This window comes from Electrona antarctica, assembly GCF_951216825.1.
Source record: "Electrona antarctica genome assembly, chromosome: 24".
Taxonomy (NCBI): Eukaryota; Metazoa; Chordata; class Actinopteri; order Myctophiformes; family Myctophidae; genus Electrona; species Electrona antarctica.
Window position 1 is genome coordinate 33,126,420 of NC_136803.1, and position 25,050 is coordinate 33,151,469.

The window sequence follows — 25,050 nt, forward strand, 5'->3', positions numbered from 1 at the left end:
ACTACAGTGCCAAATATATGCATTATTGTGTATTTATCTTCCTTCCATTAAGTCCCTTTGCTCACCAATGTGCTCAGTCTAATTCATGCAGCTGTCAATCTAACAGCTGACCGGACTTCTCCATGCTTACTATCACTATGTCAGCGAATGTGTACTTGTGTAACTATTTGTGTGTCGCTCTTATCTTTAGCACAGACCCTTATATGACCATTCAGTATAGCATCTCTGTTAAAACAAGACTATAAGAACTGTTTGAGAATGGGGTTGGGGAGGCTTGCGTCCGGAGGGGCTGCTGGAACAGGCAAGGAGGCCTGTTCCTGACTCTCTGTATGTTGTTACTCTGCTGAATCTTCTTAATAAATTGTCAATACTTCACCCTGAAGAACTTTGTCATTCCTTCATCTTTGGACGATTATTTAATCGATAACAAAATGCCCTCAGCTCTGAACTCGGTAGAATCTGCACCTGGCTCGCTGATAACAAACTATCTTTACACCTGGGAAAAACTGAATCCATTCTCTTTGGCTCTATTAGTAATCTCAGCAAGGCAAATGGCTTCTTGGTTAGAGTGGGTGACAATGTTATCACACGTAAAGATGAAATTACCTACCTAGGTTCCATCCTGGAGGCTAATCTTTCCGGTGATAAAATGGCCACCAACGTAATCAAAAAAGTCAACCATTGAACAAGATTCCTCTACAGGATCTCCTCACTGGTCAACAAAAACACCTTGAAGACCTTAACAGGAGCCCTTGTACAGGGTTTCTTTGACTATGCATGCACCTCCTGGTACCACAGCACCTCAAAGGCCCTTAAAACCAGGCTCCAGACTTCCCAAAACAAACTGGTCAGGCTCCTACTTGATCTAGCCCCCCGAACCCACCTCACCCCTGCCCACTTCGACAGGCTGGAATGGCTTAGGGTCGACGACAGAGTACAGCATCTTGCAATGGGTCTGGTCCACAAGATTCGATACACCACCAAGATACCCATGTACCTGTCTAGATACTTCCTTAATGTTAACGAAGTCCACACCCACAACACCAGAGGGAGTGCAACGAACCATGTACAACCCAGATTCGGCACAAACAAGGGACTAAATTCTTTTCGCTCCTATGCCACCAAAATGTGGAACGCCCTACCAACTGTCATTAAGACATGCGAATCCCTTGACTCCTTCAAAACCGCTCTCAAAGGGCACCTACGGATGGCTGCAATTCGAAACTGGCCCCCGTAAAATCTGAATCCCCCCCCCCCCCCGCCCCCCCCTTTTTTTCCCCTCACTGTATATATTTCTTTTCCCTTTTTACCTCCTTTTTTGATGAATTCTTTTTTGATGAATTCCTGTTCTGTCTATAGAAAGTGTCTATTTGTACGTCTCTAAATGTTTTGATGATTTGAACATGGTGGACCCTGTTGGAAACAAGTGTAATGCTTAATTGGGTCGTCCACTCACAGTTAACAGCCTTTGTATTGAGTTTGTGCTTGAAATGTACTGTAATTCTGCAAACTGTTAATAAATTCTTCAATCAATCAATCAAAGTTTACACCACTCAAAAACACACATGACAGCACTCATCAAATAACTTTAGAGAAAGAAAGGGACAGAGACAGTGCCTCAGTTTCATCAATTTATTTTTGAAAACTCAATATACAAAATATAGCACACACATGTTCAATTTGTCAATGCAAAGTAATACTTCTAAATAAAAAAAGGAGTTGTAAAAACAAGAACAAAAATCTTTTGCCACAGTACAATGGTCTTAAACTTGAGCACTTTGTACAAAAAGATCGCAAAAAATATTTGATAAAAAGAAAGGAAAATATGTTTGGCAAGTTCTGTAGTAGTGTGAACCTTGAGCTTGTTTTCCTGAACAAAGAGTTTTTATCCTGGCTGAGACGCTGGACAAACTGACACGGAGCTCCTCATCAACTGCTCTCAGTCTCTCTCTGCGTTTGTTTTTTATATTTGTTTGCAAGCTTGAATCGACAAACGATACGCAGCGGAATCGGGTTAGTAGCCGGCGGCGAGCGGCCGCTGGCTGTGCCGTCGTCAGATGCAGGTGACCCGGCGGCGCTGTGTGTGCTGCTGTCGGGTTCTGGTGGTGTCTTTCTGGAGGGAGCGAAATGTAGCGTCTTCTGGATGCATCTCTTTTTGGCTGCTGGTTCCATCTTGTAGTAGCTGTACAATGTGAGTGAGTGCCAAGCTAGTAGTCTGTGCCCCATTTATACAGTAAAGTTGCCAGGCGAGTACAGGTGATTAACATTCCTATGGCCGATGGTCGTTAGAGTCTATTGTTCCGTCGTTGTTGTTGTCGCACGTCTAATTAGACGTGTGACAACAACAACGACGCAACAATAGGAATCCTGCAGCTCAGTAGCTATTGCTTTCGGGCGAGGGTTAGTGTTAGGGTTAGTGTTATTTTCGGTCAAATCAGGCGGCACACCTGGACACATTAAACGGCACAGTAAAGTGCCGCGGCACACAGGTTGGGAAACACTGAAGTAGGCTACATTTGCACATACTTGGAACTCTGCATATCCCAATAAAGTACCTGCAGATGGCAACTATTTGAACAGTAGAGCTTGGCATTTTGGGGTTGGTGTCTGCCCTGACCTGCTCAAGGAGCTCTTCAACTCTAAAGCCAGGAGGAGCTGGGGGGACTGACTGACTGACTATCATTTGGTTAAAGAGTTCAAGAGAATAACATTGACTGAGGGGAAGAAGCTATTTCTGAATCTGGTGGTTGAAGTCTTGAGGCATCTGTAGCCCTTTCGCCTTTGTGAAAGGGAGGGGTGGAACAGTCTGTTGTTGGGGTGAGACTAGGCATCCTTAATGATGCTTAGGGGCATTAGACCGGCAGCGTTGTTTGTAAATGGACTCAATTGTTGGCAGTGAAGAGCCTGTAATACACTGTGCAGTTTTCACCACCCTCTGCAGTGATTTCCACTCCGACAGTACTGTTTCCATAGAAGATTCTTAGGAAGACAGCACTTGCTCAAGAGAAAATAAAGTATGAATCGAGCTTCTTTGATGGCTGTATCGAGAACAATTAGTTGAGGTATATGTTGTGTTATCAGGTAGGTAGCATAATGGGGTCCTGACCTTATGTCCACTGTTAGTGGGAAAGATTCAGAATAAATAGCTAGCCTTCAAGCAATGTTCTAATGCTGAAAGACTATTCTGAAACACTCTGTATTGCGGACATTCCCTCCCCAAGGGGGGGGGGGGGGGGGGGGGTGCGTTTCCTGTAGGTGTGTGTGTGTGTGTGTGAGAGAGAGAGAGAGTGTAACCTAACTCGTGTTATTGATCTCCTTTCCCTGAAAAATCAAAGCCTCACAATATGCAGTACATGTAATTGAGGGTTCTTGCTATCCAATTATGCCAATAAATATTCATGAGCACTCGGCAGACCTCAAGGCCCTGCGTTGTGATCTCTAGTACAGTAGCCTCGGAAACCCAGACGTTTTTATTTCCAGGGAGAAAAACTAGTACAGTGGTTCTCAACCTTTTCAGGCTTGCGACCCCCCCCCCCCCCCCCCCCCCCCCAAAATAATCATATTTGAACTGGGGACCCCCCAGAATAATCATATTTGAACTGGGGACCCCCCCAAAAAAATAATCATATTTGAACTGGGGACCCCCCCCAAAATAATCATATTTGAACTGGTCTAGTAAACACTGTTTTACTTAACATATAGGGTCCACTAGTCACTGAGACTGTGCAGTAACCTTTGACCTGCACACAGGCACACACACACACAACCGTTGTTTATTTAGGCGTCTTTATAACGCGTTGTGTGCTGTTTCGGCGTGCCACAGGCCACAGCATCCACTTCTTTAATACCTCAAGGCCCGTCCCCTCACTGTGTTCTCTTCTTATAAAATGTACCGTGGACTGGACATCCCCTCGCAGCTTGCTTTCACAATGAGCGAGGCTGTTGTGGCCGAGTCATGCTCTTCTTCTGCCATACCACGGTGTCGTACCGTACGTGCTGAAAATGACTCGGAGGAGCATGTTGCATCCGCAACACTTTGTGAGCGTATAGATCTGCTATTTTTGGCATGGGACGTCAGCATCAACGAAGAAGAAGAAGTGTCACATTGTAGTACATGGCGGCGGCGGGACATGCAGGGCTCCTGAGGGGCTTTATTTGGCCTGGCGTACAGGCACGTCACAAGACCTCTGTCCATATGACTAACCCGTTCAGGACGGGAGGAACCCCCTTTTGGTGTTTTAAAGCATGTTATAATTTAGCTATTGAAAATAGCAGATCTACAAGCTCGTAGCGCGGTGTCGCTTGTAGATCTGCTATTTTTTTTAAATCGTGAAAATGTTGGGCTCAAATCTTTGAATATATATATTCTTTCAGAGCGAACGTTTTTAACTCAAATCTTTGCTAAATTCTGTGGGGGGGGGGGGGGGGGGTCCCTAGAACAACATATTTTCAGATGGGGGGCCAAATACAGGTAATTCTGGGGTCCTTGACATGAAATAGTTTGAGAACCACTGACATAGAAACATCTTTTTTTCAGAAAACTTTTTTAGAATCGGCCTCAGGTCTAAATGGACTAACTGCATGGCTCTCTATTGTCAGAATATGTGAAAGGCGCCTCTGTTTAGGACAGTAAAAAGCGGAACAAATTAGCTTTGATTGTTCTACCGGGAGTCAGGTGTGTGTGTGTCTGTGTGCGTGTGTGTGCATCCTGTGAGTGCGTGCGTGCTAACTGCAACAAATTAGCTTAGCAGACTGTACAGTACGTTATATAAGAGTTTATTGAGTCAATGTGTTGTTGACCTGTCTGTCTTGAGTTCCCCCTGTCTGACTCCCCTGGTTAGGTCATTTTGGAGCTGTGCCGCACAACAACTCTCACTCTGTTTGACTCATTTTAAAGACAGACTTTATGGGGGTAGTAGTGGGCACAGAGAGGGTGAAATAGATTGGAAGTCGATGTAAAAAATGGTAATGGAGGCAGACTTGAACCCACAACAATCTCACTTAATTTCAGACTTTTCATATAGGCTACGAGATGAGGAAATGTTGTATTGGTCGTAATCTTAACAAAGAGGATGTGTGTGTGTGGTGTGCAGAAGCACAAGTTCTGCAAAGTGTGTGCGTGTGTGTGTGTGTTGTACAATTGTCTTCAGTGCTGGGCCGGTGTTCATGTGCATTGTGCACGTGTGTGTGTGTGTGTGTGTGTGTCAGTGTGTGCATGTCTCCTGACCTTCCTTCCCTCTCAGCTCTAGTTGCTGACTGGAGCAGATGGACAGTGCATCTCTCTCTCTCGCTCTCTCTCTCTCTCTCACTGCTCCTTGTCTCTGCCGTGTCTTTGTCGAGATTCTTCCGGTCACTTGGATCTGCGTTACACGTACCTCTCTAGCTGGTGCTAGTTTCAATGGTTTAGGTTTAGTATCTATTTCTTCATTTCTTAGTATCTGAAATGTGGGTAGAATGAGTGTTTGAACTTGGCTTAAAACTTTACGCAGTTTTTATTTTAGTCAGTTTATATCTAAATTATTTCCAAATTTAGTTTTCTGTTAATCCCATTATCATATTTCTTTTCTATTTTTCCTGCCTGTAACATGTAGTTTTTATTTAGTGTTTTTTATTCTAGTGTCTGTTTCAGCTGTAGTGTTGAGGTTGATGTGAAGAAGAAGAGGAAGTAATACGGTGGTAAAGTTCTGCATAGCGTGCGTCGTGTCACCGGGACGGGAGGGGGGAGAGACCCGGTGAACCCAGGACCACCGACATGGGAGAGAGCCAGTCGGTGCACCAGGAGGAGGAAGAGGAGACGACAACGGAGGAGGACAAGGTGATGGCGACAACGAAGGAGGACGAGGAGGTGGAGGAGGAGGAGAAGAACGTGGAGGAGGAGGAGGACATGGAGGATGAGGTGATGGAGGAGAGAGCGGACATGGATGAGATGATGGAAGAGGAGGAGGTGGAGACGACAATGGTGGAGGCCTCCGTCACCGGTAGGGAGCCAGCCGTCCCTCTCTGTGTGTCTTTGTGTCCCTTTTTGTCTCCGTTTCTGTTTGCTGGCAGGACTCGGTGGGAGTTAGGACACTTGTCTCACTTTGTTTGATGTTAGCTCAGTCCTGTGCCCTCACTCAGGTCAGCGGCTGTTTAGAGGCCGGTTGCTGCAGTGATCGGCAAATCGACCATATCCTTATTTACCAAAGGTGGCACAATTGACAGAGTGAGTGCCTGCGTGCGCCTGTGTGTGTGCGCGCGTGTGTGTGTGTGTGTGTGTGCGCGTGCGTGCGTGTAGTGCCACAGTTAGCAACAGGAATGCTGTTTTTGTCGGTGAGAGGATGATAGGTCTATATAATGTCTAATGTGGAATGTGTTCGTTGTTGGTTCCGAGGTGCTGGCAGGAGAACAGAGGTAATTGGAAGTGATGGCTGGCTAGACAGGGAGTCTGCCTGGCTGGCTATTAGGCTAATGATAACTACGAGGCGTTACTCTTTGGCACTAGAGTCGTCTTGTTGTGCACAGCAAGCTTTCATGACTTGGGACTGACATTTTGGCTTTGTCTTTTCCTGCTAATTGTTGGAGATGCGCGCCTGCTCACTGCTTTTAAGAACGGATCTAAGGGTTTACAAATCTGAGGTGTCATTAAGGAGCCAGAGCCAAGGAACTTGCAGTGGCGTGTCCAGACCTTTTGACCTGACCTCACTTGGTCCATACTCATAAGTGGCGCACGTGCATACACAGACATGGGTTGGAATAGCATTTTTATATAGCATTTGTAAACGTAATATGGCATTTATTTTTAAATTTTTGTGTCCACTATCCATATCGTGTCTTGCCTTTGTTTAAAGTTGTATGGCACCATACAAATATGATTTGCTCTGAATTTTCGAACGGAGACATTCCGAGTGCTTTGAATACTCGAACGAAGAGAGTGCATGTAATAGAGTGGCAGCCTAGGGTGGCCAGACAGGCCACTCAGGTGGCCCATGTGAACTGAACTTGACCCTCAAAATGAAATGCTTCAAGGGGGGAGGGGGGGGGGGCTCCTCAGTAGTCAACAGTACAAGACTGTGTGTATTGACTTACTGGTACAGTACAGCCTGTGAGCTGTTGCTGTATATGGTTTTAACCCATTTAGGCCTGACGTCGAAATTAAAAAAAAAAGAAATCTGAAAAACCTCATGTTTCTATATCAGTGGTAATATGCCGCCGCCCCCCCATCTGAAAATATGTTGTTCCAGGGACCTCCCCAGAAGCAAAGATTTGAGTTAAAAACGTCCAAATTTGCGCCACATTTTCACGATTTTTCTAAAATGGCAGACCTACAAGCTCGTAGCGTGCCACTCGGTGCCACGCTATGAGCTTGTAGATCTGCTATTTTTCAATAGCTAAAGTATAACATGATGCTTAAAACACCAAAAGGGCTTCCCGCCCAAATGATAGGAGCTGTGCTGCCCCTCACTTTCTTACTATTGCTTGCTTGAAGCACGGAGGCATATTGGGAATTGAAGCTTCTTAAGTCATTGGATAAGAGGGAGTAACTCTTAAAAGTCTAATCTTAAAATGTAAGCAGATAACCAGTCATCTCTAAATTGATAGGGTTTTAAAGAATTGTTTTCTTGTTTCTTGTTACAAGAGAATGTTGTCCAGAATTTGGGCTCACCCAAAAAGTAGGCAAACACATGCTGGGAACATTAGATTAGATTTTGCTTTTACGAGCGAGAAAATCTCAAACACAACGAACCTCATTCTTGAACATTTTGTTACGCGTAAACCAATCAAGAGATGATCTAAGAAAACGCAATCAAAGTTTACACAGCACACTTTTAATGGACGTGCTAGATTTAAACAGTTAAACCCTAACAGTTATACTTTGTTGACCGGGGTCCCCTCTTTTACAATTTACAATTTAGGCATTTAGCAGATGCTGTCCCTCTACACCAAATCTCTTGGGGAAATGGCCGATCTACAAGCTCCCAACGCGGTACATAGCGATGCATTGTGAGCTTGTAGAATTGCTATTTTTGGTATATGTTTGCCTATTTTCGTTGAATGTTCACGGTTCACCTATTATATGCCATGCCTAGAATAGAGAGACGTCTATGGTTCATGTGAGAAACTGCAAATATGAGGTAGAGACTCAAACTGGCCACAATGTGCATTGAGGACGGACCACCACAATGCGTTCGTCTCTGAGACCCCCAATTTATATTGTAAAATCAATGTTAATTTAACTCTGAGAGTGAGTTACAGACCCATAAGGGTCCATTTGGTTCCAAACTATCTTTATCTGGGGACATCCTGGAACTCCCTCAAGGACCCCCAAAGTGCGGTCCCCGGACCGCACTTTGAGAACCACTGGCATAGAATATTCAGGACAGGAGCATGATGCCACTTTTAAATTTACTCAGGATTTTCTGTATGCAAATGTTGTGGGGGAAGGGGGGTGTAAATTAGAACCTAGAGCAGTGGTTTTCAACCAGTGGTCCGGGGACCACCAGTGGTCCTTGAGGGCATTCCAGGTGGTCCCCAGCTAAATGGAGAGCTGGTAACCCTGATTTGACGGATTGTTAATTCTTTCGCTCTCAAGAGTTAAATTGTTAAACTGCATTACTTAATTAATTTACAGGAAGTCTATACAAACAGTTATTTTGATCGACGCTTGCTTGTTATCTCTCCTAATGTTACCAACATCAATACAGCATGGAATTGTGGACAAAAAAAAAACGCATCCAACAATAACACAATATTCTTTAGCTTTGGGACTCTGAGAGGCTAAATGTCATCAAATGGTGATCCGTGGCTCAAATGCCGAATAAAATAATGGGCGTTGATATGAAAAGGGTTGAAAACCACTGACCTCTTTAGAGCATCACAATCTTGTGGTTCAACTGGTTGAGCCACCAGGGCACCTGAGCAAATAAGCTTTAAGTTGATTTGGATCTGTGGTCATATTTTCACTGGAGTCCAGGAACAATACTTGGCACTACATTCACTGCAAAACCTTTTGAGTTTTAATTTAATTCTGGGAGTGGGGAGCCTCTTACATTATATTACATATATTATATTACAAGTTGTCGCTGTCGGGCAGAAACGTAATTTGTCGTTTTATGTTTTTTTTTGTTTTGTAAATGAATGTCCTACTTTGTCATACTACAATGTAACACAAACATAGATGATCTATAAGCACACACGACACATTGTGAGCTTGGGTCTTAGGGCCGATTCATACTCCTATTTTACCGCTGTAGTGCCGAAATGATTTCGGCTCATCAGAAAATTTCGGTAGCACCGAAGAGCCGACTTTAGGACGGTACCCCCCCCCCCCGAACCTCAAATGACGTCACATTGTAGGCTCTACAGAGCCGAACCGACTTTTATTCGGCTCTAAAATAGGAGTATGAATCGCGCCTAAGATCGGCTATAGTTTGCCATATTTTAAATAGTGCCTCCATGTAGGGAAATTGACTTCCCCAGAAAGTGCTGGCATCTTACATCATCTATTTAGTGATGGAAGCAATTTAAAGTTAGAGATAGAGCAGACGGCTCTATAGTGTCAATCTGTGTCATCCTTTACCAGTAAAAAAATGCTCTGAACTTCTTAAATGCAAGTCCAAGCTAGCCAAGCGCTTCGACAGTGATCTCCAAACCCAACTGGGCATCCTAAAAACCCAACGTAACAAGCTAAGAAACAGTGTAACTGCCATGACCAAATCAGCCAAAAGTAACTTTATCAATGATAAAGCAGAGGAAAACAAAAACAATCCTCCTTTCGAAAAACGCGTCCAGTGGCTTGTTGGCTGAATGTACAATCGAATGGTCAACAGCTCCAGCTTGCTAAATGAGTGCTATACCTGTAGGGTCTTAAGGCCAAATGCTTCCTCATAGTACCTACTCCTTATCAGTTTTCTGTCCCTCTCTATTGTGAAGTAACTAGAAAATCTGTAATCTCACGGATAAGATCGTCTTCTGTCTCGTTGACAGACAAATCAAATTAATCCAGGTTTCAGCGTGATGTCGACACTAATGCCATGTGATGCTGACTGCGAAATGAGCTCTCCTGCTTTAATGACTGGGATAAATAAGCGCTCATTAAGAGTTCCACATTTATTTCCTGTGTCATTAACCCATTTACGACTGAGGCTGATGTTTCTATGTCAGTGGTTCTCAACCTTTTCCATGTCAAGGACCCCCGGAATGATCTGTATTTGGCCGCGGAGTAGAAGCAAAGATTTGAGTTAATATATATTCAAAGATTTGGGCCACATTTTCACGATTCACGTACAGATCTACCGTACAAGCTTGTAGCGCGGCACATAGTGCCGTAGAGCTTGTAGGTCTACTATCTTTCAATAGCTAAAGTATAATGTAATGCTTAAAACACCAACGGGGGTTCCCGTCCTGAATGGATTAATTGGTATTGGTACCAGTTCAGAGCAGTCACGATAGTTCTTCCTGGCCGGCTATCCTCCTATTCTATGAGCCTTTGACTCCTGCCCCTTCCATTTGATGGATTAATGAATCTAATTGGAGGGAATTTGATATAATGAAAAGTGCATGACTGCTTTCATTGCCTTTTGAAGTTAAAATAGGGAATGCTTGAGTGGGTGTGTGACGATGACAATAAATACTGGGAGTCCTGCACGGTAATGTGATATTCTGTAGAGAGAGGGAGATTTTTAAGCATACTGAGCCCAGGAAAAGCACTAACATAAATGAAGAAGAAGAAAAAAATAACTTTGTCTCCACCAGGCCGAAGAGAGAGTATGTTTTGTACTCGTCTCGCACGACCGTCCGTGTGTGTGTGCGTGCGTGTGTCCGTCCGTCTGTGTACAGGTAATCCCTGGCACCGTTGGCCCGGTCGATGCCAAACTGTGCACACACACTCCCTGGATGCCAACGACGAACCTCTGCCCCAACTTTTCCACAATGGCTTGTTATAGCGCCACCATGAGGCTGATTTGAGCAAAACACATTTATTTCTATTACTCGTACAGATTTTATCCATACATCACGCAAATCGGTATACACTATCTCCATAGTAATGACATCAACACGCATCTGTCCGCTTTCCCATATTCCATCCCGATTGGCTAAGATTGCCTTCCAAACTTTGCAGGATTGGTCCCTTTTCAACAAAAGGTCTCAAAACATTAACACAGCGTGTGATATCCGTCCATACATATTTTGTCCAAACATCACAAACGCTATTCTCCTGGTGGAGACCTGTGCCCCGAGGGGAACTTCTTCTAGTTGACCCTACTTTTGCCAACAACACTGTCTGCCTCTCAAATCCAAATAAAAGACAGAAGCTGTGGTTTTCTGTGCTTTTTTTTTAAGAACGGCTAAAGCCTGATGCATACTACCAACAGAACAGACTGCTGGGCCTGTACAGAACTATACACTGTGACTGTGATTATCCCATTTTGGGCGGGAACCCTTTTTGGTGTTTTAAACATTGTTATAATTTAGCTATTGAAAAATAGCAGATCTACAAGTTAGCGAGTGCCGCGCTATGAGCTTGTAGGTCTGCTATTTTTGAAAAATCGTGAAAATGTGGCCCAAATGTTTGAATATATTCTTTCAGAGCGAACGTTTTTTTCACTAAAATCTTTGCTTCTGGGGAGTCCCTGGAACAACAAATTTTCAGATGGGGGTCGGCGGCCAATGACAAATTTTTGAGGGTCCTTGACATGAAAATGTTTGAGAACAAACATGGATTTTTCAGAAAACTGTCAGGATTTAGAAGACATTTGTAGAATCGTCCTCAGGTCTAAATAGGTTAAAAAAGGAGGTTTGTGTGGGGCTGTGGGCGGTATATCAGAACTAATGTTCGGCGTTTGATGCGTCCGAGATCTTGTGACTAACTGTGATTAGTCAGACGTTGGTCAGACAGACGTTCCACATTGTTTACGCATCCATTCAGCCCAGCTTCAAGTTAATTCTGCCAGCAGTGAAGCCAGTGAAAATTACAACTGTAGTTTGGAACGAGACAACTTCCGGGAGGCACAAACACATCTGAAATCTCTGCCTACTAGTGTCCATTCATAAATACAACCTATCGCTAGAATTGGCAAACCCTCCATGCTTCATTTATATGTCGCTCATTATTACGTTTTCAATACAAGCCGCACGCGTGTATGTGTGTGTGTGAGCGCGCGCTGCAGGATTGTAGGTATTAATTGGGTGGAGAGCTTAGGCCCTCAGGGGATAACAAAACACTTTTGCTGGCTACACACACACACACACACACACACACACACATAGTGTGATCATATAATTAGCTGAAGGGGATTTATATTGTAACCACGCCCATTACTTCCTCTCTCACACAGCGGACGTGGAGCCAGATAAATGATATCTCTCTCTCTCACACACACACACACACACACACACACACACACACACACACACACACACACGCACACAGGGACAGGCTATGTGAGGAGGACAATTAGGCACAGTCACAGACCATCTTGGCTGGAGTGCGCCACATTAGATTAGTCTTGCTGACACGTGCACTGCACACACTCACGCAACACACACCGTGTGTGTATACCGTACGACGTGCACACATGTAATGCAAAAGTATCTCGTTTAAGACACTTTTAGTTTTGACTGGCGATGGAAGAGCTTAAAGACGTATAGGCTGTATGTTGAGACGTAGGAAGATGTCACTTCTGGAGTTAATTGGAGAAAGTCAGGATGCTCTGACTGAGCTGTTCCACAGTCTGTCCGTCTCCATCAGTCTGTTGTTGACCCGGGGACAAGAACACAGGAGCCATGTGTGGGACCTGCCGACAGGTTAGCTGTGTGTGTGCGTGCGTGCGTGTGTGTGCTGTGATGGAAGGACAACTTTGCCATGACATTTTGTTAATTCGTTTTGTTTACGGAAATGTGTGTGCGCGTGTGCCTATTGTTTAAATTGTTTAAACGGTCATAGTTCCACATCCACTGTAAGCCCTGTGCCACTATTTTGGGCATGTCGTTTATAGGCATGACCAAACCAGTTGTTGTCACCTGTAATGATGATGCAATGTGTTGTAGACGAGCTATTTTGATGAGAATGTAACAGCGTTCATCTGGTATTACATCATAAGTTCATAACATCTGTTAAAGGAGTGCGACACGACAGGATTTCCTACAGACACATTGTTACCGCCACCCACCCCAATGTTATTTATTGTTACCACCCCCCCAACAAACACTATGTTACACCCCCCCCCCCCCACACACACACACACACACACATTATATTTGAGTTAGTCATGATTGTTGAAACCCTCATTTCAGGGGAATCCAATTTAGACCAAGGTCTCTTTTTCAATGGCGCCCTGTTTACAGCAATGATTTTACATACATGACAAACACACGGTACAAAAAGATATAATACAAATAAACACACATACACCAGAAAACAGAATCAGAGTCTTAAAACCACATATTACAAAAAGCAGCTGCATACGCCTTGAGGTATTGGGTTCTAGCAGCTTTGTCAAATACAGGGGTAGTTTGCCAAGTAGTGAGTAAGTGAACAGGGTAGCAAAGCATGTTGTTTCCTTCTAAGAGCCAGTGAAGACCATTCTACTGATTTGTATAGCGTGCAGTGATGGGTTCTGTAACTTGCTCCTGTGATAAAGCAAAGTGCACTGTGAGAGATTGCATCCAGGGGTTTTAAAATGCTGTCGGTAGCATGCATATACAAAATATCTCCATAATCAAATATTGGCATGATCGTTGCTTGTCATGAAGCCATAAGGCATAAGGTCTATTATACTGTGTTGACCAATGTCTTGCAGGGGTCAAATTCTGATGCCCTCCTCTTTCCCTCTTCTGTAGTCCAGGGGTTCTCAATGTTTTTGGCTGTGGGGACCCCCGGAAATGCTTTGGCCATGTCTCTGAGAGTGTACAAATGGAACCAAATGGACCCATTAGGGTCCATTTGGTTCCATTTGTACACTCTCAGAGTTAAATTAACATTGATTTTACAATATAAATGTAGGGTCCTAGAGATAACGTTTTAAGGAAGGAGGAGAGACCCGCACACCGCCACTTGCTGGTTCAAGAAGTTTATTTTGTTAAGAGTCGTAGCAACGTTTCGGCCTTTCGGCCTTCTTCAGGCATACCTAGAATACCACATGGGTCCTAGAGATAGAAATGCCATTAAATGGGGGTCCGTAGACTAATGCATGTCAAACTGCGGGCAGGTTGCCCCTAGACTTCAGAACAGTCCGTAACAGGGGGTCCTTGAAATTAAACGGGGGTCCCTGGCATATCTTTTAAAATGGGGTTCCGCGGGGCTAATTAATGTCAATTTGGGGGTCCTTGCTATGCACACTCCTGCAAACGGTCCATGTGCAGGGTGGGTGGCGTCCCTCATGATGTTGGGAGCCTTTTTCCTACACCTTGGGGTAACAGCCACTGATTGAGTTTCTGTGCAGACGTCCCCATGCAGCTGCAGTCTGTCTGCAGCTGAGCAGTGAGTTTCTGTGCAGACGTCCCCAGCTGCAGTCTGTCTGCAGCAGAGCAGACGTCCCCAGCTGCAGTCTGTCTGCAGCAGAGCAGACGTCCCCAGCTGCAGTCTGTCTGCAGCAGAGCAGACGTCCCCAGCTGCAGTCTGTCTGCAGCAGAGCAGATGTCCCCAGCTGCAGTCTGTCTGCAGCAGAGCAGACGTCCCCAGCTGCAGTCTGTCTGCAGCAGAGCAGACGTCCCAAGCTGCAGTCTGTCTGCAGCAGAGCAGCTGCCTCAGCGTGAAGCAACGTCATGTCACACAAGGGCCAAATGTTCATTTGAATAACGATAAATATACAAATGTGTGTTGACTGTTCTAAAGAAACAGAACATCTTGAAGTAAAATTATGACAAAGTAGTCTATTTGTGTGTGTGTGTGTGTGTGTGTGTGTGTGTGTGTGTGTGTGTGTGTGTGTGTGTGTGTGTGTGTGTGTGTGTGTGTGTGTGTGTGTGTGTGTGTGTGTGTGTGTGTGTGTGTGTGTGTGTGTGTGTGTGTGTGTGTGTGTGTGTGTGTGTGCGTGTGTGTGTGTGTGTTTCGTCGACTGCTTTTTTGTTTTGTTCTTTTAATCATTGATAGTTGACCAACTTGACCTTGGGTCATTGATTTCTCCATACACCTGTACTGACAATAGCTAATGGATAACCTGCACCTGTGCCCAGCCTTCTGAGAGACCTACTCCTTCAGATCATATATTATAGTCTGCCATCGTTTTCAGTCGTGAAGCCGTTGCCTAGAAGAATATGGGTGTTTAATTTATTCTAGATATTTTGAGGTTCTGACGGCACACTTTTTTGGCTGTCATGGGAACTAGTCTTCTCTAGTCTAGCCTTATTGTTGCTGCGCAAACCAAGAATGTTGGAGCATCGTTTGCAGACCGACTCACCAACAAGAGTCTAATTTGCTTAACTGAATGGTTGGGGGGACAGACGGGAGAGGTTAGAAACAGACGGTCATCATCATGGTAGATAGACGGGCAGAGAAACTGTCTCGCAGAATGATTAGATTAGACCAGCAGGTGTAAATACTCAGCTTGCCATGTCTGCACGTCCGTGTTGTTTGTGTGGAGCGGCGAAAATGAGACGATACCGTAAGGCGAACCAGGTCAACAGACAAGGTGTGTGTGTGTGTGTGTGTGTGTGTGTGTGTGTGTGTGTGTGTGTGTGTGTGTGTGTGTGTGTGTGTGTGTGTGTGTGTGTGTGTGTGTGTGTGTGTGTGTGTGTGTGTGTGTGTGTGTGTGTGTGTGTGTGTGTGTGTGTGTGTGTGTGTGAGAGATGCGCGGGTCGACCGGTTACCGGGTCGGGTCAAGAAATGTTAACTCTTTGGTCGGGGTGGGTTGGGGCGGGTCAAATAATATACACAAGTTGAACTGTAACTCTTGGGTCAAGCCGCGGGTTGAGTAGAGAAATGCCGACCTTTTTGGCGGGGGTGTGTTGGGGCGGGTTGTTTTTTTCCCCCCACACGCATGCAATAGCGTGCGTACGTGTGTGTGTGTGTGTGTGTCAGAGAGCGTTATGTCTTGGCATTGGGTATACGTTTTGGATACTGTCTATAACACACTGTGTGTGTAAATACAACATGAACAATGTGGACAGCATACTAGCTGATAAAATGTGTGTACACACTTGCGTACACACTTGCACACACACTTTACTCTCACTCTCTCTCTCTCTCTGTCTCTCTCTCTCTCTCTCTCTGTGTGTGTCTGAGGGAGCGAGCGAGCGAGCGACCAGGAACAAGGAGTGGTGCGCAATCAATCCACAAACTGTGACAGGTGTTAGACTAGAGGGAGATATGGGGAGAGAGTGAGAGGAGGGTAGGAATGGGGGGGTGAGAGAAAGAAAGGCAGAGACAGTGATGGGAGGGAATCTTCTATTCATACCTGTGGAGATGAAGACGAGAGCAGCGGAGGAGAGGAGTGGAGTGAGGGATGAAGCGGAGGAGAGGACTGTGATGAAGCAGTGTGGAGGAGAGGGATTCATTAGCATCTCGCCAGAAGAGATGGCCAGTTACTATGGCTACACACAATGCTGTCAACAGCTGCACAGTGAGTGGTGTGTGTGTGTGTGTGTGTGTGTGTGTGTGTGTGTGTGTGTTCGTCAACTACCTTTTTTCACTGACGGAAAGTAAATGGAAAGTAAATTAAAACTAAGCTATGACGACTAAGACTGAAAATATTGACAATTTTGTCAACAAATAAAAACTAGACAAAAATGAAAAGGACTAGTGGACAAGAGATCCAGTAGAAGTAATTTTACACTTGGTTTTCGGCGTGTGTGTGTGTGTGCGCGCGCGTGTGTGCGTCTTAAGTAAAGGAATAACCAAATCTTTGGTCTTTTTTTTTGTCTAGTTAAAACATTATTTCTGTAAAACTGTTATTTTATTTCTCTAATATAATACCCAAAACTGAGACTCTTTTCTCCCATAATCCAAATCTGAGGCTGGAATGTTGTTGTTGGTTTTTTTAACCCATAATCCAAAACCGATGTTAATATGTTCTCCCATAATAAGATTGACTATAATAGTGCTTATAATCTAATCATAATCTATGCAGGTTTTTCTCCCAAAACTGTCAAATTATTTTCCTGACCCTCCATATTAAAAATCAACAGTGAGAAAACTTGACCATAGCACATCATTCCCTTCTCCCTTTTGGCGTGTCTATAAAATTGTCCCAACAACTGCAACGTGTGCTTTTTGAGTGGTGCAACCACTCCTATAGACACAGCTATGTGTGTGGCTGTGTCCCTGTGTCTAAGCATGAAAATAGCGTTTGTTCACCACCAAGTGTCACTGTTGCACAGCCTAACACACAGACACAGACACACACAGGCCAGGGAGGAGGGCTTGTACAGTACAGTACAGTACAGTACAGTACAGTACAGTACAGTACAGTACAGTACAGTACAGTACAGTACAGTACAGTACAGTACAGTACAGTACAGCACCACTCACTTCAGACGGGTCTGATTTTTTTTCTCACTGTTGTTTCACCTGTTGCCCAGGTGTTCAGTGGACAATGTGGAACTGAAAACGGATGCAGTGGCAGCAAATGGCAAAGTAATATAGCATATCCTTATTTACCTAAGGTGGCACAATTGTGTGTGTGTGTGTGTGTGTGTGTGTGTGTGTGTGTGTGTGTGTGTGTGTGTGTGTGTGTGTGTGTGTGTGTGTGTGTGTGTGTGTGTGTGTGTGTGTGTGTGTGTGTGTGTGTGTGTGTGTGTGTGTGTGTGTGTGTGTGTGTGTGTGTGTGTGTGTGTGTGTGTGCGCGCGCCTGTGCATGTGCATGTGCGTGTGTCAGAGAGAGAGAATGTGAGCCTAATAAAATAATAAAGTGTGTATAAGCGAGCGTGTACATCCTGTCATCCTGACAGTGAATAGCTAAATGTAGCTCTTTTCCCTGCGGACATAATCTGTATTTAGAACCTCTATGAAGTTGGCTTTTTCGTAAGAGCTATTCTGGAAGCCACTGTCATTTTCTGTATGTGTATTTAAAGGACTGCGCAGGACTGTCCATCTGTCTGTTGGATATTCTAAAGATTACTATCAGAAATAGAAGACCTTAAAAATGGAGCCAAGTAAAGCGCTTGTGTTTTCACAGCTTGGAAAACACACAAGAAAGCCTTGTGCTCCTTAATTATAATGATTTTCTGTCGTTGTCATAAAGTCCCAAACAGATGCATTTTTTCATTACTTGTGGCTCTCATACTTTCTCATGTGTTGGGTAATTTCGTGATGGAAGCATTTCATTGCTCTTGGAAATTCCTGGACATTCATGCTTGATTTGCGGAAAATCTTTTCTCTTTCATTTCTCACTCTTAATCAAAACCCATGCTGTTTAAGTATGAGTCAGTCATAATTTACAGTGACTTGCACTATTTACCACAAACTGGTGCATGATGCATTTGAGAGCATTAGGACATCATGTGATTTCACGGTCCGGGGTCGGAGCGGGTCTGACCGCCTCCACTGACCATGTGGACGTCAGCTGTCGGCTGTAGACAGTGTTGGCCTGTGAGAGGCCCCGCTATCTCCTTTACTGTTATGTTATCCCATCTTCACTCGTGGCCACTTCCTCCCAGCAGGGCACAACTTCCTCTTTTGGGACCTTTTTTGTGTTCCCTCTTTCCGTTTCTCTCTAACCATCTCTTCTGTCCGAGTCTGTCTGTCTGTCTGTCTGTCTGTCTGTCTGTTGCACTCTATCTTTCTCTCTCTCTCTCTCTGGCACTGGAGTTTCACTCTTTGTTAGCTATACTGTTTGTTATTTAAAGTGTGCCTTGTGGTGGATGCATTAACGTTGCTCGATATCTTGCACCGTTTTTCTCATCATCAAGCTATCCTCTCTTATCTGATTGGCTCCGTCTTGCATGGTCTTTACTCCTTCTATCCGGGTTCCTGTACAATCTATACACATACACCATCTCTCCTTCTATCGGCAGCCCTTCTTCCTTCCTTCTCTCTCTCTCTCTCTCTCTCTCTCTCTCTCTCTCTCTCTCTCTCTCAACGGTATTGGCTGGGGACCCCCGGGAATGCTTTGACTGTGTCTCGCGACCCACGGGTTATTTTTTTTTTTAAATAATTTGGGGACCCCCCCAAAATAATCCCCCGAGGTGTCGCGACCCACGGGTTGAGATCCCCTGCCCTAAAGGACCGCTAAGGCATATGGAAAGGTCCTCAAATTACGTCACATTGTAGGCTCTACAGAGCCGAACCGACTTTTATTCGCCTCTAAAATAGGAGTATGAATCGCGCCTTAGTGTTGAGAAAAACCCTCTAACTGATGAGCAGCTTGGAGTTTCCTCCGCTGTCGGTGTGTAAATGTGGCTGTGCATCAGTGTTTATTTTGTCGACTAAAACTATGATGAAAAATGTTCGTTGACATCGATGTTTAAAACTAAATGAAAACTAAGCTATAATGACTAAAACTAAGACTAAATATATTTTTTTATCATTATCACAGCCTGCTACCTCCATTGAGCACCTGGTTAGTTCCTCTTGTTTCTCTATATATATTCACAATTTTGTCAACAAATAAAAACTAGACTAACATGTTGGGGAGGGACTAGTGGACAAGAGATCCAGTATAAGTAAAAGGCACATCATTTTACACTTGGTTGCATGCTGAAAATATAGCCAAGCTCACATCGCGTCCCACATTGTGAGCTTGTAGATCGGCTATTGTCGGCAACTGTTAAATCAGCCATTACGACGGCATCAAGGCCCGCCAAAACACATTTTATTCAGCTAAATCAACTGTAGATTTAGTCAACTAAAATCTTATGATGTTTAGTCGACTAAAAATACTAAAACATTCCAGGTGACAAAAATGTGACTAAAGCTAAATGAAAACTATTCAAAAGACTAAACTAAAATCTAAATTTGCTGTCAAAATCAACACTGGTGCGCATGAGTGCATGTATAGTGAATATTGTAAAACGCTTACCCTTTTACACACACACACACACACACACGAGACACACACACACACACACGCACGCACGCACGCACGCACGCACACACGAGACACACACACACACACACACCCCTCCCTGCAGTGCCACCCAGGCTGTGGTGTACGTGACAGAAGGAGTCTGATAATTGGCCGTCTGGCACAACATCTGAAATCCAGATGAGAGCAAGAGGGCAAAATAATATGAGAGACAGACGGAGGTAATGCAATGTTCCCAGTCCGAAACTTAATATGAAAATAGATGTTTATAACTTTAAAGGTGACATTAATTTTCATTTCATTTTTTCATTTTTTCTTTTAGGTTTTCAATTACACCCACACAACCTGAACTTTGAACATGCAGTGGATCTTCTGTGGTCTGATGTTTTCTGTGTTTCGAAGCCTTTTGAGACGCAATGAAAATAGGCAAAATGCCCTCAATAATGACATCTGCTGGCAAGTTCTTATGTCATATATGGGATTTGTGGACTCTTACCTCACAGTCCACAGGCAAATCAGAGCACTTTTTTGAGCCAGAAAACCCCAGACCACAGAAAATCTACTGAATGTTAAAAGTTCTGTTTTTAAGTGGTGCAACCACTTCCTTAAGTGACTATGTGTGTGTGTGGGTGGCTGACTGACTGACTGGGTGGCTGAACATGAAAACAGCATGGTTGTTTTTCACCACCTGTGCGCAACCTAACACACACACAAACACACGCACATGTTAACTGTATATATGGTGATTTCGGGTGTGCCAGTATAGTACAGTGACAGTACAGTACAGTAGAGGGACCCCCACACGGTAACTCTGTCATTTCTCAACCGTTTTGGACGCGGGGCGGCTCGCCGAAATCGGGCACCCTGGGTGTGTTCCTGTGGAACTCCCCCCCCCCCCCCCCCCCCCCCCCCCAACAGAGTTGCACCACTTACTTCACACGGGTGTGATTCTTTTGGGTGCAATTGAGCTCGGAAAACCTAAGCGTTTTTAGCCTGTCTTACTATTGCTGCTATTCTTCCATAATTTCTTTGTTTTCATTAATGTGTTTATTATTAATGCTGCTAAGATGTTTGGGGAACAAGAACAACAGCATTTTACTCGTACTGTATGTATGTACTCGTACACAACACAAGATGTATTCACCATAACATCTTGAATGAGAGGAGATAAAGGGAGTGAAAACCAAGAGGGGTTACGTTTTTATTTTGTATAACGATAATTTGACGATTTAAATGTAATACAGTAGAGCTCATTGTCCATTGTGATGTTGCTTAGTTGTGGTACTTCCCTTGCATGTGTACATGTGCTCATGTCCAACAGGCAGATGAGGAAACATGACACGTTACGTTACATGTTTCTTGTTCTGTCCTCATCATTTCTGTCTCAATATGTTGTGCTGTTCTTTCTTCCCTTCGTGCATGCTTCTGTACGTCGCTCACATCTTTATTGACCCTCTTCCTGTTTATGCCTGCCCACGCTGACCAATAATAGCGCTTGATCCTGGAAACGGAAGGAGCCAATAGCGCTTGATCTTCTTCACTGACAAAAATGGAGAATAAACAAACAAGTCCCGGCACATTTTAGTCTACTTCACATCCCCTGAAACGCACGCACGCACGCATGCACGCACGCACGCACGTCTCCTCAACATCCCATAAACAGATGGTATTCTACTCTGCATACCATTTACACACACTTGCACCGCTGTCACTCACTCACTCACTCACTCACTCGCAACTATATTTTTTATAATTATCTTTTTTTAGGGCATTTTGTTATTTTTCAGACATGAAGTGTCTTGTCATCATACATCATCATACATCAGCCAATCAAATCATCACATTCCGTGCTCATACACACACACAGCTGTGCATAGGAGGGGCTAGCGCTCCTCCTTTTATAATGCAATTTTAAGGTGTCAGTTGTGGGTAGGGTGGCCAGACGTCCGGTTTCACACCGGACAGTCCAGTTTTAGTCGTCCTCCCACCTCAACCTCTGGCCGGACTGTTTTTTGTTGTTCTTGTGTCATAACTGTCATTTACGTACAGAGAGAGAGAGAGAGAGAGAGATAGAGGTTAAAGACCTTACAATTGTGTTGTGTTTCATTGCCGTCCCATTGAGCTTTGGACCCAGCACACAGATATTATGTTACATGAACTTGAAACTGCTTGTTTTTCCGTCATTTAGGATAAGGGCTTGTACAGTACAGTATATACCTTTCTTTTGACAACAGTCTTTGAACAAATGTAGCCTATATTCCGGTGGCGGATTGTATATGGATTTTGGTGAGTGTTAACAGGAACATTTTCTTTATATTGAAGGTACAGAAATGTGTCATTGATTGTGATTGAATACTTTATTAGTCCAAAAGCAAGGGCTCGCAACTCACTTTGTAATGCTCCAGGTTACTTTTATTCACGAACACAGCAGGCAGGACATACAACGTTTCGACCAGCATAGGTCTTTCTCAAGTATATACTTCAGAAACTTGCCCGGGTCCATGGTTTATCCCATTTTATCCAGAAGCACTTCTGACATTTTAACTACTTTGAACTACCTGAATCTCCCTGTGAGCACATTTGTCACATTTATAATGTTATTGCAATTAACTATTATGTAAATCAACAATGTCAAACATTTCTTAATTATTGTTTGTATATTTTTAGGACTGTAGGAGGAATAAATTTGAAGATGCGTCATCCATCAAATGCCATCTTTGCACTGCTGTTGGTCCTGTTGGTCCCACTGGCCTGTGTATCCGGGGGCAAAATCCTGGTGGTCCCTTTGGACGGGAGTCACTGGGTCAACATGAAAGTACTCATTGAAGAGTTGCACTTAAAAGGCCACGATATCACCGTGGTTCGGGCATCCAATAGTTGGTACACCAAAGAAATGTCCCCTTTCTACACCTCTGTCACTGTTCCTCACACTGGAGGATTCGATGAGGAGTTCTTTGGAGAGCTAATAATTCGAGAGCTACAAGCGCGAAGGCAAGGCATTCAGAGCTTTTGGTCTCTCATGCGTATGAGACGGGAGAGTCTCACACGCGTGTCGCTCTTACACAAGAGCATGGCCGAAATGGCTGCTCAAATATTTGAAGACGAGAAATTAATGCAGTCTTTCCATGATGCCGACTATGACTTAGTTTTGACTGACCCTGGTGTTGGTGTGGGGACAATGCTTGCTCGCCGACTCCAAGTTCCCCTTGTTTACAATGTCAGGTGGACAGTTCAAGGTGAAGCTCATTTTGTCATTGCCCCCTCGCCTCTGTCATATATTCCATTCTCTGAAACAGAGTTGACCGACAAGATGAGTTTTGGACAAAGGGTCAAGAATTTTGTTATGTACGTTGTTGGAATCTACGTAATAATGCCACAAATCACAGAAGTTCATTACAAACCAGTAGTCGAACATTATTTTGGCCCCGACGTAAATTACGATGCATTTTTCCAGGATGCTGACATCTATCTCATGAGGAACGATTTTACCTTTGAATTTCCCCGTCCTACTATGCCAAACGTGGTCTACATGGGTGGATTTCAATGCAAGTCGTCCGCCAGCCCCCTCCCAAAGGACCTGGAGGAATTTGTGCAGAGCTCCGGCGAGCATGGAGTTGTCATGATGTCCTTGGGCACCTTACTGGGAGAACTACCGGTGGACATAACCGAAGAGATCGCTGCAGCTTTCGCCCAGCTGCCCCAGAAGGTCATTTGGAGGCACACTGGGCAAAGGCCAGCCACCTTGGGCAACAACACCCTATTGGTCAACTGGTTGCCACAGAAGGACCTGTTGGCACACCCCAAAACCAGAGTCTTTGTTGCACATGGAGGAACCAACGGGGTTCAAGAGGCCATTTACCATGGAGTTCCAATAGTTGGACTTCCCTTGGTTTTTGATCAACGTGACAACCTCTCTAGAATGAGAGCAAAGGGAGCGGCGACGATGGTGGACATCGGCACGCTGGACAGGGAGGTTTTTGCGGATGCGTTGAAATCGGTTCTGCATGACCCCACGTACAGGGAAAGCATGCAGAGGCTCTCGAGGCTGCACAGGGACCAGCCAATGAAAGCACTGGACCGGGCGGTATTCTGGATAGAGCACGTTATGAGACATAAAGGAGCCCCTCATCTGAGGACTCATTCCAACAAACTGTCCTGGTTTGCTTATCACTCTATTGACGTGGTCGCTACTTTGCTGACCGTCGTGTTGGTTGTGACATTTACTTGTATTTCAATTCTGAGATGCTTGTGGGGGAAATTGTTTGTGAAGAAACATGTTAAACATCAGTAGTATCTTTTCTTTCACCTATATTTATTCAGAGAAGTGCAGTTGACAATGACAATGACAAGTACAGCTATACGTCAGATTATTCCTTACAAGACTTTTACATCGATCAAGTGAAATCAAGTTCTTCAGTTTTGAAACTGATTGTAGACAGTTCCACATGTGGGGGGCATAGTATTGAAAGGCATGCAGTCTTACCCAGTTCAGAATTAATATCAGGAATTTCTAACAAGGTGGTCTTGAGAACGGTGTGATGATGGCCAACTTTAGGGTGTAATAGGCTGCTAAGATAATTAGGCAATTTCTTGAGTAAGGCTTTATAGATAAAAAACAGTGCAATGCTGTTCTCGTTTCATAGCCAATGATGGCCAACCAACCTTCTCGTAAAGCCTATACAGTGATGAGTGAGAAACCCATCTCCGCTTATAAACCGGAGGGCAGAGTGGTAGATTGCATCCAGTGAGGCAGAATGCATGTAAATAACATCGCCATAATCAATAACGGATCAAATTGTGCTATGAATCAACTGCAGTTTTCTACTGTTGAAGTCAAAGCAAGCTTTATTTATATAGAGAAATGCTAACTTTGGTTTTAAGTTTTGTGATGAGTTCTGAATGTGGGTTTTATAGGATAGTTTGTCGTCTATCCATATGCCTAGACCTAGATAATTATAGCTTGATACTCTTTCAATTATCTACTGTAATGGTTATGTTATTCCTACTTTGAGTGGCATTACGTTTTCTTGAGAAGACCATGTATTTTGTTTTTCCAGGATTTAAAGAAAGTTTGAGATTGATTAAATGAAAGTCTGATTGCAGATTTTTATTT

General features: G+C 44.2%; 1 protein-coding gene across 2 annotated transcripts in view; it reads left to right on the forward strand.

The window, feature by feature from the left end:
- LOC306917546 (guanine nucleotide exchange factor DBS-like) overlaps positions 1–25,050 on the forward strand; it is a 111,249-nt gene that overhangs the window by 5,476 nt on the left and 80,723 nt on the right. The window contains exon 1 of one of the 2 annotated variants that reach the window (XM_079495838.1): positions 5,877–5,978. The exons of the other annotated variant lie outside the window; for it this stretch is intronic. Within the exon in view, the coding sequence (XP_079351964.1) occupies positions 5,885–5,978 (94 nt within the window). The 5' untranslated portion in view covers positions 5,877–5,884. Of the gene's footprint in view, positions 1–5,876; positions 5,979–25,050 lie in introns of those variants that run through there. 2 annotated transcript variants of the gene reach the window in all.